The sequence below is a fragment of the Mizuhopecten yessoensis genome, unplaced genomic scaffold (assembly GCF_002113885.1).
Source record: "Mizuhopecten yessoensis strain PY_sf001 unplaced genomic scaffold, ASM211388v2 scaffold5197, whole genome shotgun sequence".
In the NCBI taxonomy this organism is placed as follows: Eukaryota; Metazoa; Mollusca; class Bivalvia; order Pectinida; family Pectinidae; genus Mizuhopecten; species Mizuhopecten yessoensis.
Window position 1 is genome coordinate 27390 of NW_018405928.1, and position 16954 is coordinate 44343.

At 34.6% G+C, this 16954-nt stretch overlaps 1 protein-coding gene across 1 annotated transcript; it reads right to left on the bottom strand.

The window, feature by feature from the left end:
* Positions 1 to 11262: 11262 nt before the first annotated feature.
* On the bottom strand, positions 11263 to 14099 carry LOC110450393 (keratin-associated protein 5-2-like). The gene is made up of 5 exons (XM_021497879.1): positions 13991 to 14099; positions 13058 to 13180; positions 12512 to 12634; positions 11927 to 12037; positions 11263 to 11522 (listed from the first exon to the last, which is right to left on the bottom strand). Exons 1-5 carry the CDS (start codon positions 13998 to 14000, stop codon positions 11446 to 11448), a joined length of 444 nt encoding a protein of 147 aa, XP_021353554.1. The 5' UTR covers positions 14001 to 14099; the 3' UTR covers positions 11263 to 11445.
* Between the last annotated feature and the right edge of the window lie 2855 nt (positions 14100 to 16954).

Genomic DNA, 16954 nt, shown 5'->3' on the forward strand with positions numbered 1-16954 from the left:
GTTCTGGACTGGAATCAGGACAGATTTTTCCGGGTGAATGGTAAAACCCAGCTGGTCTAAAAGTGTTACTGTCTGGTGCAAGTTTTCCAAACAATCAGCATAAGAATCGCCCTGTAGTAAGCTGTCATCTATGTAGGGAAAGTTTAGATGTCCTAGTTGATGAAGCGTTGCAAAAACTGGTTTTAACAATTTTGTGAAGACTCTGGGTGCTGAAGTCAAACCGTTTGGAAGACACGTAAATTGAAAACACTGATTTTTCCATAAAAAGCGTAAATACGGTCTACAACTGGAATGAACATTAACCGAATAGTACGCATCTTTCATGTCCACTGAGGCAAACCAGCAATCTGGCTTAATCATACATATATCGCAGATTTAATGGTTTCCATCTTAAAATGTTGATATTCAATGTCCGCGTTTAAATATTTCAAAGTTAAAATCATACGGTATGAGCCATCACGCTTTGGTCTTAGGAAAATATTTGAAATATAATCCTTTGATGTACATGTTCTGTCCACTATCTCCAACACATTCTTCCCTAGCATTTTGGAAATTTCTGCATCAATAATATCTAACTCAGGGTCTGAGAATGTAATACTTCTAGGCAGTTGGGTGTTGTTGTTGTGAAATTGATTCAAATTAAATTTTATATCCTTTCACCACATCTAAAATCCAGTTGTCTGATGTTATGTTTTCCCAATTGTGAAAATTATGTTTGATTTCCCCCCCAGAAAAGATGTCTGGAGTGTTCACTAAATGCACTTCACAGTCAATGTCGTTCAGGTCTGTACCTGTACTTACCGGTACACAAGTATCTTTCCCCGGTATTGGAGGCAGTATTACTGTTCCGATATGGTCGACTGAACCTTCCCCGGCCTCTGGACAAAAAAAGTGTCAACACCTTGAGTGTTGGTGTTGTGTCCATGATGTTTCTGACGGGAACTTGATGTGGGATACCTAGGGCTGAAGGGAATTGCCTGATTACTATATCCACTATGTCCTCGGCCTCTATTCCCATACGGCATGACTGATTTGTATGGATGACCAGCATATTGATGTCCGTGAAGAGCTTTGTGTTGAAGCTTCTGACCCAAATTCTGGGTAGTATCCATCTGCTTCAACTGAACCTCCAAATCATCACCGAGAAGGTTTTTTGGTAACAGGCTTGTCATTATTGCACAAAGCTTTGTAGCATGGACGTAGGTCCGGCCTTAGAAGATATCTTCTTCTATATGATATGTCCGTGAAGGTAATCTGGAGAAGCTTGAATGAATCGTTTCCAAGTTTCAAGCATTCTTTTGTTGCTGTAGTATCAAGACCTGTCCCTGATTTTGAACCTGACAATAGTTTGTCCAACAGTTGAGTGGTAGGGAACAGGGTTCTCCCCAAGTGTAAAAAATATAATTATATTAAAGAAATCCTAAATCGTCACCTGACAGTCTAAAACTCTCAATTGACCCAGATCAGTGATATAATTTTACCGCATGCGCGTCATCAACAAGGCCAAATGTGCATGCAAAAGTCATGACAGGCACGAGGTATCGTCAAAGAACGGATTCAGAGTCCACTACAAAACGCAGAAAAAAAAGCAATGGGCATTGGACAACCCTATATAAAGACTTTTGAAGCAGCATAGTACATGTAGGTGGACACGAACACGCAGCGCAGATTCTTCTCGATAAGTGGTAAGCTTGCCAGGCTGTCAACTGTTCGCAATTATAATTGTTAGAACATAAGTTGTATATATTTACTTTAATGTGAATGATTTTGTTGGCAAACGGTATCTTTAAGATGTTATTTGGGCACACATGTTAATCAGTGTCCAGGAAAAATGTAAATTTATGGGAAACCGACACCTTTCTTTCACGTCTGTTTAGTCTGTTTTCAGTGGGGCCCCTTGGGGGGTAATTGTATTTTTTTACATAAATTAGTGTACAGACAAAACATAATTTTGTTTGGGGTGGGTTTCGAAATTATTAATTATTTTTATTATTTTACACGCGCTTTTATTTTTATTTTATAATATCAATTAGTAAATTGTAAGGCCTATCAGACGAGTATAACTTATTTATAATTCTCCTATTTCCAAGATGTTAGAGCTACATGTATATGTAATGAAGGACAAAATTGACTGCATGAAAATACAGATTATACTCAGCTGATAGTGATGACAACCAAATCTACTGTACATGTGAATCATTTAATAATGTTCATGGATCCTGAATTCATAGAACTTTGTTTATATTGACAATATTGACGGAGGAAGGTCTAAAGATGAAGATGAAGTTTGTTATGTACCACTGCAAAAATAAATATTTCCAGTTAGAAATTTCCAACAAAAGTCACCGGAAGGGGTTGTGGGGGTGTTTGCTGGTTAATTGCTTTGAAAAATTCTCTGATGTTATAGTAATAGACAGTACCTGCATTCTGTTTTAATAGACAGTACCTGCATTCTGTTTATAGTAAATATAAAAACAAATATCATAACCCCTTCTCCTTGTATTAAAATATTTCTCATTGATAGATGATTCATGGTGAACTGTTTTAGCCATCCACCCTTTATTGGTCTAGGGTCAAGGAGAGTGTACATGTGACTCCTAAAGCTGATATAACATCCATCACTGGTGGGGGTATCGTGAAATTCAGGAAATTTTCAAAGATATTTCTTAAATTGTAATAAAAAAGATATTGGGAGAATATTTTAATTTTTCCATGTTTTAGGTGTGCTTCAGTAACACACGAAATACATGGTGTAGCCACTGCCACACCTGGTACTATAATGGGGGTATATGGCACTTCAATGGAGACACCTAGACTGTACATGTAGCACTTCTCGGTCTAGGAAAGCATCACACACTACAGGGGTACCGGTACTGATTACATCCACACCTGCCCATAAAGAACCTAGCCTATCTGTAGATACACCAATGTCCAACGTCTCAGATATAGAGTAAGTACATGTACATGTATGTATATACTTATATGGAAAATATCACCCACAATGTGACACATAAATTGTCATAATATAAATCGTGTATACATCACATGTATGATAGGCTTAGCTAGTAACACTTGTGAAATGTGTACTGTATGTATGTATGTATACAGATGGTAAATTATAATAAAGTGAAAACATTGCCATGAGATCTTAGGTCAAAAATTAGAATTGTATTTTGTATTAGACCAGTTTTATTATATGTCCCAGTACGACTTTGTCTGGGCATACTGTTTTACCCCATTCCGCCCGCGTGTCTGTCTGCTGGTTAAAGATTTTCTGTAATTTTGGGTAAATCTAGAAAAGTACAAGTGGTAGGCAAAAGAAACTTGAAATGATGAATTATAATGGATAATGCAAAACAAATATGACAGGTTGTGTGAAGCTTTAATTTTATGACATTTTTAGAGTAAATTACACATAATTTGCACTTCGCAAGATTTGAGAAAAGGTCTATTGCAAATAAAGCAGGGGAAAGGCAGCATTCATGTTTCTAGTTGGGGTTTTTCCGAAACATTCTATTTGCCCAGTGATGAATCTACATTTATTTTGTGTGTATCATTTCCAGTTTTGGTAAAACTAGCGGGTCCAACCATGTTACAGTATTTCAATATTTCCAGAAATGTTATGGTTCCCAACAAATTTTCTGACTTGCATGCAGATTTATCAGTTGGCCCAAGATGACCGAGACACAGAGGGTAGGATAGGGTGCTAAACAGGTTTTATATTTGGTTATGATTATTACATATGTACTTCAGTAGCTTCACTAGATTGCCTGAAACATAGTGATGCAATTAATTCTCTGAATCTGACATGCATAGCCATAGATTCTGGTAAATAATAATTCTTCTTTTATTTTCATATTGCAGAGCTCAGTCATCTCACGTACTCACCTGATATATCTGGTGTGGAAAAAATGCATCAGACTCGGAAGTTTATAATGGTAATATTCAATGGAGTAGCTATCAAAGCAAAAACATACAAAAAATATTGATGTACAGGACTACATTTTACACCAAAATACCATACATGAAGCATGTAAGTGGGGCAACTTTTAAATGGAGAGAGAGATGACAAACAATATTGAATAAGACTTCCCTCGCTATTCATTTGTAATTATAACACATGAACAAATCGTTGTTTGAATGAAATAATGAATGTGTGATTGAACTTCAGCAATGAGATGGATATATCATGTAAAAAACAAAATATGAATGAATGTATGAACTAATGATTGTCTGAGACTCGAAGTATGGTGTACGAGAGCCCTGTAGCGTGCCAATATGTGAAAACAGGAAAAACTATATTGAATTCATAAATTACTGTGTTTAAACTACTTATTATTCAAACTAACTCTAATATGAACCATCTCAACTAATAAGATTCACTAATTAGCAAAAAAAGCTTTGTATATTTTGGCTAATTAGTGTATCTAATTAGTGGAAATTGTTCACATCATAGCTTCTTTGAATAATAAGTAATTAACAGTAAGTTATTTAGGAATTTTAAACATTTTTTTCGTGTTTTCACATATTGGGTTTATAGGATTTGTCCTATCATGTGCAACCCAATTCGTGAAAAGTGAGAAAAAAAGCTTTGTATATTTTGGCTAATTAGTCTATCTAATTAGTGGAAATTTAAACATTTTTTTCGTGTTTTCACATATTGGGTTTATAGGATTTGTCCTATCATGTGCAACCCAATTCGTGAAAAGTAAAAAAAACTTTGTATATTTTGGCTAATTAGTCTATCTAATTAGTGGAAATTGTTAACATTAGAGCTTCTTTGAATAATTAGTAATTAACAGAAAGTTATTTAGGAATTTAAAAAAAAAAATCATGTTTTCACATATTGGGTTGATAGGATTTGTCCTATCATGTGCAACCCAATTCGTGAAAAGTAAAAAAAAATCTTTGTATGTTTTGGCTAATTTGTCTATCTAATTAGTGGAAATTGTTAACATTAGAGCTTCTTTGAATAATTAGTAGTTAACAGAAAGTTATTTAGGATTTTTAAACATTTTTTTCATGTTTTCACATATTGGGTTTATAGGATTTGTCCTATCATGTGCAACCCAATTCGTGAAAAGTGAAAAAAAAATCTTTTGCTAATTAGTGGATTGAATTAGTTGAGATGGTTCACATTAGAGTTAGTTTGAATAATAAGTAATTTAAACACAGTAATTAATGAATTTAATATAGTTTTTCCTGTTTTCACATATTGGGTTGTTTTCACATATTGGCACGCTCCAGAGCCCTCCTGCGAGGGGACATTTATTGCCCCCGCTCAGGACCGTAGAAGTTCTAATATCTATATATGGAAGATAAAATACTTTAGACATAGTTTAATTTCTGTTTCTAAATCACACTCAGCCATCTCTTACCTATGCGCATTGCCAACTGTGGTATTTGATGAATTAATTCGAATATAACGAGCACGTGGTTTCCTGATCAGGATGGCTCCGGTCAGGACCGTATACGCTTCTAGCTATATAATTATAGACAATACGGCTTATAATCATTCTTATAAATTGGGATTGTATTGCTTTATTGATACGACCCCTCTTATGATTAAAGACACTGCTTCCTACATTGACAATATAAATGTTAAGCTACATGGAAATATATATCTTATTTCTTGATCATGATGTCCCCGCCGAGGACCGTGTTCGTTATAAGCATGTTTAAAGTATTTCATTGTTGATGTAATGTATTTAAAAATGACGCTACTCTTGGCCGTTCACATTGCTTACTTTGTGTAATCGATGAATAAATAACCATATAAATTATTTCCATTTGGTTTTCTTGGTCAGGACCGTATACGCTCCTAGCTATAGTGATAGATTATACTGCTTATAACCATCTTGTAAGTCTGGGTTCTGTTTCTCAATTAATACGACTTCTCTAATGACAATATACACAGCGATTTATCTATAGTTTATAAATATTATATCTATATATGGGAAAAGTTGGGGGGGGGGGGGGGGGGGGGTTACTTTTTTTCCTGATCATGATGTCCCCGCCCAGGACCGTGTTCGTTATAAGAAGTATGCTTTAAGTATTTCATTGTTGATGTAAAGTACTTTCCTATTTGAAAATCCTAACATGTGACGCTAATCTTTAAGTTCCTGCTTAGGATCTTATACTAGTATGCAACTCGTAGATAAAATACTATAGACATAGTTTAATTTCTATTTCTCAATCATAATTACTCATCTCTTGACTCTAATAACTGTCACCTTTATGTATTTGATTCATTAATACGGATATAATGAGTACTTGATATCTTGATATGGATGTCCCTGTTACCGGATACGTTCCAATATCAACATATATTTAAAGAGATTGTTGTTTTTCTACTTCAAAATCACCTCTCTTGACTGCAAACTTTGCTGCCTTCATATATTTTATAAATAACTACGGATAGATTCACTATAACATATCCTGTCTGACCAGGATTTTCCTGCACAGGACGTATACACTATGACGTTGAATACAAAGATAAAATACTATTAACCATCTTTATTCCTCTCAAGATTGTAAACACTGCCACCTTCGTGTATTTGATACATCAATACGGATATAATTAGTACTCGATTTCCTGAGCAGGATGTCCCTGCTCAGGACCGTATACGCTAACAGCTTAAGTTATAAACTATACGGCATATAATCATTCTTATAAGTCGTGGTTCTATTTTCTCAATTAATACAACCATTTGAACGACCATATACACTGAACATTATCTTCCTTTAGTTTATAAATGTATAAATGAAAAATATCTGCGTTATTTCCTGATAAGAATGTCCCAGATGAAGACCATATACACTAAACACTATAAAATGTCCAACTGTTATATCATGCTCCAAGTCCGGACGAGTCATGACGGTCCGGTCCTCACCAGCCCCGGTCCTGCTCAGCCCCGGTCCCAGCGAGAGACAGCGCAGCTCAGATTTTGGGTACGTTGGAATTAAGAACTATTGCGGTGATGTGCAATGCATTTATATCAGGTTTTTTAGTTGGATAGTATAGCTGAAACATTTATCTATTGGGATTTACAAGTTTCGTTGGCGATATCAATGTTCAATTACTATAAACCACGTGAGTACTTTGAAAACTTCCCGTCCTCCATTTCATACATCTTTATATAGGAGCTTTGCAGGAACTCTATCGTTATAAATCTCTGATTTAGATAGAGTTCCTACAGGAATTAGCTATCCGGAAGAATACATGCACCGTACTAACTGCTAGGGAAGTTATTTTCTCCTTTGAAAACGAAATGGTGTGCAATGCGCATGCGCTAGTAGAGGGAAATCCCTGAACAATACGTTGGTCAGACAGGTAGAAATGCCGATGATTATCTTAGATTTAATCATTTTTATGAAACTATTTCAGCCAAATCCGATCGTTATTTTCATAAGGAGTCTCACTTGATATGTTTATGTAGTATTTAAAAAAAAAAAAGACAAAAAATAGTTACTTCAGCGTGATGCCCCTTTAATATTGTATAAATTTATAATATTTAAATAATGTCACTGAATAAGAACCTTTTAGCAATACTGACTGTATACGGGGAAACGTTCGCTCGGCAGTAAACAAGCCCTCACATAAGTGATGATACAATCCTTTTTTTTTTTTGCCCAGTGTTAAATTTACCCACTGCCATCCTCTATATATATAAAATATTGCTTTGTCGTCAAACGCTAGTTTTAGTGTTGTGTTCACCATTGTGGACAAAAGTTAATACCGGGCAGACGTTTCCCAGTATACAGTAATATTTCGGGTGTCCCAGTGGTATAATGCATGGACAAGGTAGTTCAGTGGTGCGTGACCGCCAGAGAGCAATAGACCGATATAGTGTTTAGGTTCGAGCCCTGGTATGTCTATAGAGTTTCCTGCTAGATCTCTCTGGTGACAGGATGGTTTTCTCAGTCCTTCGGTTTCCTCCATCATAAAAATTCCCCCGTCTCCTGTAAATTAATGTAAATATTGTAAACACTTTTCCCGCTCGGCCATCTCTGAAAAGAGCTGATGGCTCAAGATGGTAACCGAGGGTAAATAACGTTCATTATTATTATAATATTAAAATCTTTTATTATATACGGCAAGGGTGGATTTTATTATATTTTCCTCGAAAAGAATTTATTAACAGATATATGCAATTAGGAGAAATATTTTATTGACAGAAATATGTTATTAACAGAAATATACACCAAAATATGCAAATAAGTTAAAATAATTAAAGAAATAAAACTATTAAGTTATTAACAGACCTTTATGCAATTTTAGTGGAATCCATTGGACAGTGACAATTGTAATATAGGTAAACATGTGGTCGTGATTTAATTGTTTTTATTTAATTTAAAAAATATATCTATCTACTCCAAATAATGACACGGTACTTGTTATTGTAATGACTCATATGTTTACATTATTATAATTTTGTATGATGTCACATGTTTGTGAGAGGCCGAGTATGAAGCTGTATTTAATAAAAAATAAGTGAGAAGACAAAAATGTTATATTTAAGTTGTTACCATTAATTTCATATTATAAATTTATGAGATTATGTGACCACGAATAATGCTTTTAGGTATTGCTTTTTTTCTATTTCAGGTGTGGGAATATAATATTAGAATAACACACATACCTCAAACAGTTCGTTTAATTAATGTTGTGTGAAATCCATGCTTAACAAAATTTCTATCGACAGCACTCCCAGAGTGTTTACCAATGGCGAATAGACGGTACGAGTTATCGGCCTTGATATTGTATGACACCCGGTGAGGGCACTGCGAAATCGGTAACATATTTTCCCGCCACTGGGAGTCGGCGGTCCCTTTACTTTAGGTCTATGAAAGTATATAGAAGTTTGTTGGTGAAGAAATAGTTATAGATGAGCTTATGAATTATTCGTTCGAAAAGTTTGCCAATGCAGCGAAGTAAAGAAATGGGTCTGTAGTTATTTGCCAATTCAGATTCCCCTTTTTTGAAGTTTTATTTAGCTGAAAGAACCCTAAATCTCAACGGCAATAGTGTAACGTTTTCCTCCCTAGAAAGCGCACAGTACTCTGCTGGTGATGTACTGTAAACGTTCTAGTCTAGTCACCCTATGATAAACCTCAAACTAATTGCAACATAACTTATTTATGGTTTTTCATACAGGTTGGTTTATACTGTGTAACAGAAAAAAAAATCTACAAAAATCGACTTTTGGGAAGATGTTTTTTTTCGCCCGAAATATGATCAAGAAAATAAGAATAATTGCTTACTGGACCAACATTGAAGTGTTAATATTAACCTCTTGTGTAACACTGAATAGGAGGAATTAACTGTATTGAAAGACCAATCAGTGTACAATACAGATTAGCCAAAAAAGTAAATAGGAACCATCATATTGAAAAAATATCACACCATGAATATTGCTAAAAGCATTTTCCAAATGTCGAATATATTAGCTTTTGTTGCATTTTTGAGAGAGAATATTAAGTTAATCACTTAATATCTGACTTTGTAGAAATGCATTTAAAACTGATTTGTGTATTTAAGTTTCATAAATGAGAATTTTTTCTTTCACATATTATAATTTTATGAATGTTCAAAGTTGGCCTGCGGGGCTGACTGGGAGCGGTTTTTAAAGTCCAAATCGAACAATATTTCAATTCATGCCAATCTGATTAAAATCATATGTTACATGGCTTCGTTATCTTGTACTACGCCTAGACATGTAACAGATGATTTAATCAGATTGAATTCATGCATGCAAGATTTTATGCAAGTTACTCTTGGCAATAATGTCATCAAAATGGCTAAGTCCATGATTTTGGACAACAGAAATGTAAAAAAAAATTGTGTTTTATCTTGATTGCTAAATCTTTCGGCAGGAATTACCACCATAACATGGTCCTCTTGATTAAGGGGAAGTAAGGTTAATCTCGGATTTTTTTCTTTCACACAATAGAACAGAATGGAGAGATACGTAATTTTCAATAAAATGACGAAATTGTATGAATGTTGAACTTCAAATTTATCTCACAAAAACATCCATTTTATCATTGCTTTACTGGCAAAATCATTTGTAAATCGGACAAAACTGGTGCATATAAATATAGATTTTCGTTGTTCATAATCATGGACTTTGCCATTTTTTCATTGTTGAGGCAAAATTGCACGAGATGAAGTTTTCACCATCAGAGCTTGTACACTTATCTTCCCAAAATAACCATTTCCAATAAGTTCTGCACACATACAAATGGATATAAAATGCTTGTAAGCATTTGCTTGTCCCGTTTCAAATTACATGTTGCAGAAATAGGTAAATTGTTTATTTTGGACATAAGTTAACACCAAATCGGCACATTTTGTCAGTTTAGATGGTTGATATTTTTTTTGTATGTGAATGTACCATTTTTCGTGCATTAATATTAGATAAAATGTGATGTTTTAAGAAGCTAGATATAGACTCATATGGTCACCGAGTTTAAGTAATTAGTATTTTCTGCATTTAAATAGAAAACAAAAGCCAATATTGTCAAGCTCAAAATGCTTTTGAGCCATTATCATAGTTCAATCATTTTTCAATGCAATACCTCTGCTGTAACATTTTGGTAAATCTGTACTATATTTCAGTTTGTCTTGCTATACGATTAATCTTATATATCCAGTATTGATATTACACTTCAAAAGTGGTCAGATATGTGATTTTCCTTATTTTCTTGATCCTATAGAAGGTCAAAAAAATATTTTACCAAAGTTGATTCCAGGAGACTTCTTTCCCGTTATAATACCGATAACTAAAATTCCAAAAAACAAAATAAAGTCTTTTGCAATTAGTTTGAGGTTTGGGCCGATTTAGCGTAGGGTGACTAAACTATTCGACCACTCCACCTGCTGTATGTGACGGTATATCTCTATTGTATTATATGGGGCAAAGAAGTAATTCCAACAGTGTGGACAAGTTTTAGGTTGTCAAAATTTTCGGAGCGATCCGCTCCTTTATCAAGACACAGTGAAACAGAACAGTTACATGTACATCATATTACAAGAAGATAGAATTGATATACTATAATTGAAAATATAGCTATTGTATAACATGTATATGTATATATATGTATTGTATTATACATATATATTGTTGGTGTACACCACAAAAAACAGCTACGGAACAAACGTTATATTTTGTTTATTACATACATTGTATAACAACAATATTCAGATAACTATTCATGTGGCTCATTTTCATAAATAAAAAGTAAGTAATGTTTGTGTACACAGTATAATCTCAAATGTTTTATTTAAAACACTTTTTTTAACGGTATTGTATCTGTTACACCAAAATTATGCAAAATGTTCTAGTGAGAAGTTGAGAATAATACAGTTTACACTGGTCCCAAACGTTGGAATGATGACGACACAAAAATTCTGGTTAAGGATGAAGGTCCTCCAGCTAGGCTTCATTTCTTGCAGGAGCAGCCAGCTTGACATTTACATGATGATGGTCCGGTGCACTTATTGCCACAGGAGCAAGACCCTACAATATAACAAGTGGAATGTATTATATCAAACAGCACAGTGAACTTAAATACCACGGTCTTTGATGGTGACAATATAACAGTCATTGGTTACAGAACAATCCAATTTATTATCATGTCTCATAGCAATTATGATTTCACTGTTTTTCTACTTGATCATTAGTTGAAAAAAAGTTGCACATTTAAACAGAGTAACTTCTTTGTGGTACATATTGATATTAAGAAATGTGCACAAATTTATTAAAACAAACAACATGTATCTTTGCCAAATGTCGAACATTATATTTGTTTTTTGGTAAAATACAATGATAATGGTGTAATAACTTGTGTTCAATGCTATTTCAGTAACATGAGGTAATAAATCATTTTAAATCAAATAGATCGTTAACACAGTTTAACTTACCGGAACAGGAGCATCTACATTTTGGACATGCGCATTTCCCATCACACTTGCAGGAATCAGTCCCACAGCACTTTCCGGTCTGACATTCTACCGAACATACGAACTTGGCACCTGTCAATGAAAACAAAGGGTGGACGTGGTAAAGACTTAACGTGAGGCAAACATATGACATAAGGGTTTTTGCCAGCTAATTTGGGAAAGGGCCCCTGATCAGGAATTGGGAAAATATCATCGGTATTTGGAAAAACTAGGATAATTTCAAAATTAAAACCTACAATGCGATTTGCAAAAAAGCTGTTTTTTTACAGCAAGATGTATAGCAATAAATAAACACGTCAATTTTAGGTGTTTTTGTGAAATCAAGATGTTTAAAAATGATAATATTTTATTATATCACCCTCAGGTAACAATCAGAAGACAATTTCACTGTCAATGACAGAATGTAATTGTGATGTCATAACTATTCAATTCTTACTGACACTCTATGAAAACGCCTCCGGGCGGCTCTGAACCAACGATTGTTTGATATTCTCGTCCAAGGTGAGTTAGTTATAATATTTGTGTCGTGTGTGTTCAATAGCTCACCTTCACACTGGCATCCTCCCTTGCAGCTTGGACATGGGCAATTAGCTCCACATTTACACCCCTCCCCACAGGCGCAGTCTGGTCCAGGCTGACACAGGCCATCGGGGCAAGTCATGGTCTTACCTAGAATAAATGGACACCGTTTCATTAGTCAAACTATAACTTCAGATCGTGAGCTTAAATAGGTTTCAACGTATACACATAATAATATTGCGTTAATCGTATTATATCACATCATCGATATCCAGGGGTTACGCTCATTTTCGCTCCCTAAACCCCTGGAATATGTCATAGCAAAAAAGAAGGCTCAATATGCAGCACCTTGTGGATGAGCATCCTCGATATCCAGGGGTTCCGCTCCCTTTCGCTCTTGTAGAGAGCTAAAGTGAGCGTAACCCCTGGATATCGAGGATGATTTTATCATTGATTGAATGCATTTTTTAATGTTTTCAAAACATCGTCATTAACACCACCATCACAAAAACAAAATGTCTTAAGGTCTTTAACATTTCCCCCAGTTTCCCAACTTAATAAATATGATCTTACCAAAACATGCGCACTTGACCTTACATCCGGGACAGCGACAGTCAGAGCTGCAGCAACTTGATCCATCGCAGCACGTTCCAGAACATCCACATTTGCCTCCTGGGCATTTCTCACAGAACGCAGCTGACGAATAAAACAATGTAAAAGTCAGCTTTCCCGAAGTCAGTTTAATTGGAGCTAATTAACTTGCTTTGTAAACTTTTTATTTTAGGATCTAAAACATCAAAATTACACATCTGGTTCAAAACAAGTTTCAATGTATCAATTCGAGTCTTGGGAATCATTTTAAACAATAATAATAATATTTATTCAGGTAAAATAGGCATTGCATTACAAAATATCACAATTTAGAATAAAATATATAATTTTATATACAAAACACAAGTAAGATGCATATTATGGCTGGTAGGGTCGAGGTATTTCCCGTTTAACGAGGGATTGTGTCAAAGACACCATTGCAGCATAATCACTCGCACGAATGGCTACACACTGAACATCCATGTAAAACATCAGCATGTTTTACTTAGCATGCATACCTATGGATAGATGGCAAACGCCTAATATAACCTGAAAACTTTAACCTGATGGTTTCGGTTTAGAAAAGTAAAAAAAAATGTAAAAAAATAAAAAATGAAATAATAATAAACATCAATGCGTTAGACCTTGTAACACTTCCATGTGTAAAATGCAAACTAACACATATTCCAAGAAAAGAAAGGGTGGAGATATTTCCGTCACATCAATACAATCACAAGTTAATTCCGATCGTGTTTAAATGACAGCACGTGTAAGTTAAACCAGTAAATATCTACATGTCCCGACTCCCATTTTATCAAAGGGAGGTGGCATTTGTATCCCTAAGGACAGCAGTGTGTAGGAGTGTTGTGTCGCGCCCCTGTGTTCTATACTGAACCAAGATATGTATACACTTACCTTCAGACATCTTAGATCAGATTATTTCCTCCCAAATGGACGTGGAACAGATAGCTAGGTTGCTTTGAGTATGTTCGAAAGAAACGTGACGTTCAATTTATACTAAATGGGATTTTTCGAACTCGTGTGCAGACGATACGTGTGCAATGTTTACGTCGTGTGCAACTCGGTCAATGAACTACAGGCCGTGTGCACAGAACACGAGAAACATTGAATGAATTATTGGGGCCGTGTGAACAAGCCGCCGTGTGCACAGCCGTAGTAAAACCTGTTGATATAAAATATGTGAAACTAATAAAATATGTTTACAAATGTGATGCAAAGCACTGTTAGCTTTGGCCAGGTATGGAATAATCATATTGGTATTATTTTCACATGGTTTGATCGTAACAAAATAGAGTATTGGATGTTGATTAATGACCATTCAGTCAAAACAACACAACATGGCACCTTCTACATGAAAGTCAATATTGTTATTGTAAACAGTCAAAGGTGTGGCTGTTAGCCAAGATAGCGCGATTTCATATCGATCAATAGGGAGCGTCGACGTCAGCAAATTGGTGACGAATTCCATTACTTGCTTGAGTGTCCGTCACTATCTGGGTTTCGAATTTTATACATAGACAAATATTTTTGGACGAGACCAAATGTAATTAAGTTTAATGAATTGATGAATACTACTAATATAAAAACACTGAAGAAACTTTGTACTTTTATTAGAATAATTAATAACAGTATTTGACCTCCTCGATATAAATGTGTATATATTATAAAACAGTACTGTGTACTACCGACTACGAACACTACAATTACTATATATTATATTGTAAATATGTTTCTCTATACATTGTATTGTGAAAGAGAATAAAGTTGAATTGAATTGAATTGACGTCCATGATGACAGAATCAGCCGCAACATCTACAAACACAACTACGTATATCCAGGGACAGTATATAGAGGGGATTGGCAACTCTGCCCCAGTCAAGATTCTATAACTGTTAATTATGATAAAACTAAAATTGTAATTTTTTGAAAAAGTAAAAGAATCTTACCTACTGAAAACTGGACGTTTAATGGCAAGTCAATTGAGATAGTGGACAAATTTTGATATCTAGGATTAGTTTTTTATTATAATGGAAGATTCACCGTAGCACAAAACACGTTGGCATCTCAAGGCAGGAATGCTTTTTATCTTTTAAAAAGAAGAATGAAAGATTTTATCCTTAATACTGAAACTAAATTATCTTTGTTTGATACATATGTGACATGCATACTGAACTATGGATGTGAGGTATGGGGTAATTGTTTATCGCCGCAAATCGAAAAAGTCCATCTTCTCTTTCTTAAAGATTTATTAAACGTTAAGAAAACCGTCAATAGTTCTATGGTTTACTTTGAGACAGGAAGTTATTCCTTACATATAAAGCGCAAAGTAGCTATAATTAAATACTGGTTAAATATTTTGAATACAAATAACTGTGTACTAAAAGCATGCTATGATGCACTACTTGAGCTTAATGTCAAAAAGCCGAATTGTAAACTTAACTGGGTTTATCATGTTAAAAATGATTTATATAGAATGGGTTTTAATCATATTTGGGATGTTCAATATGTTCCAAATGAAAAACAATTTGTGGAAATGTATACCCAACGTCTGCATGACGTATTTATTCAGGAATTACGTGGTGCGTTTGAAACATCTTCTAAATGTTATTTATATAGACATCTTGTCGATACTTTTAATATGCAATTCTATTTAGTAAAGCCTTTAACATTTAATACCAAAAAAATNGAACACTTATCGCGATTGGTTTGTTTTCACGCCAACTTCTGTATCTAACGAAGCTGTATCGACGCCATCTTGCTTTGTCAAAATTGAGATAGGTGGCGCTCGCTATCTGCTCCTGAATCAGGGGGAGGTAAGTCTAGATTGACGTGTCATAAGATTGGTAAGGCAAAGAGGGAGTTGCTAATCCCCTTCACTATACGTCCCTGGTATATATATGTACAGATACACCGAAAGGCCATTTTCTTCCTCCACAAAGAGGACATGTAAGAGACCCAAAATGATCTGTTGTCCCATTGGAACACTTGTGATCTTTTTCGTTTCCTGTCTACTTTCACATTAAGTCTTTCTTTCTACTTTCTCTTTCCGGTGATGACTCCGTCCCGAAGACCATGGCTGGTGCAAGTTAAACTCCAAACAAAACAAACACACGACGATAAAAGTTTAAGTCAATATATCACGGACTTAGATAATCTAATTCCGTGGGTATATGTTTAATACTGATAAACCAAACGTGACGCTTCGTGGATGAGTTGTGTTTGTAAAGAATGTTCTTGACGATTGTGTGGCACATGTGATTTAACATATTATATTGCATAAGTTATATCAACATTACAATTAAAGGCCCTCTCCACAATAAATTTTACATAATTGAGAAATAGCATAATTTGATCACAATGAATACCATTTTATCATACAATAAATGAAATAATACAAGAGATATAAATATGATGAGCTAATGTCATATCACATTACAAAATGTAACTACTGTGATGTGTGGCACAACCAAACAAATGTAAAGCAAGATCTGTTAACGTTTACACTCGTTTTCCTTTATGACCAATTAATTCAATCGACAGTAATTAATACATGTATAAACAACCTGGATGTTTAAAAAATAGCTGAAAGTGGAAATTACCGATAAAAATGTACTTACATTAATTAGCAATGTTCAGAACTTGAAGCTATAAACGCCCGACTGAAACCAGGAGACGGAGAGAAAAGAAAGGGTTTGTATGTTAAGTGATTTACACGAAATCGGAGACGAATTCCATTACTTATTAAGTGTCAGAACCAATATCTTGTATGCATTCAACCTCGATTCCTCATTGTTACTTTCTATATTTCTATATGTAGTCTTTCAAACTATAGCATTACCAGTGTTTTGGTATTAGAC

Bases quoted from the DNA above. Each gene is read 5' to 3' on its own strand.
- LOC110450393 (XM_021497879.1), bottom strand. The intron at 12,635-13,057 runs GTAAGATCATAT...CATTTATTCTAG, and splicing joins GGTCAAGTGCGCATGTTTTG to GTAAGACCATGACTTGCCCC. The intron at 12,038-12,511 runs GTGAGCTATTGA...TTTCATTGACAG, and splicing joins GGGAGGATGCCAGTGTGAAG to GTGCCAAGTTCGTATGTTCG.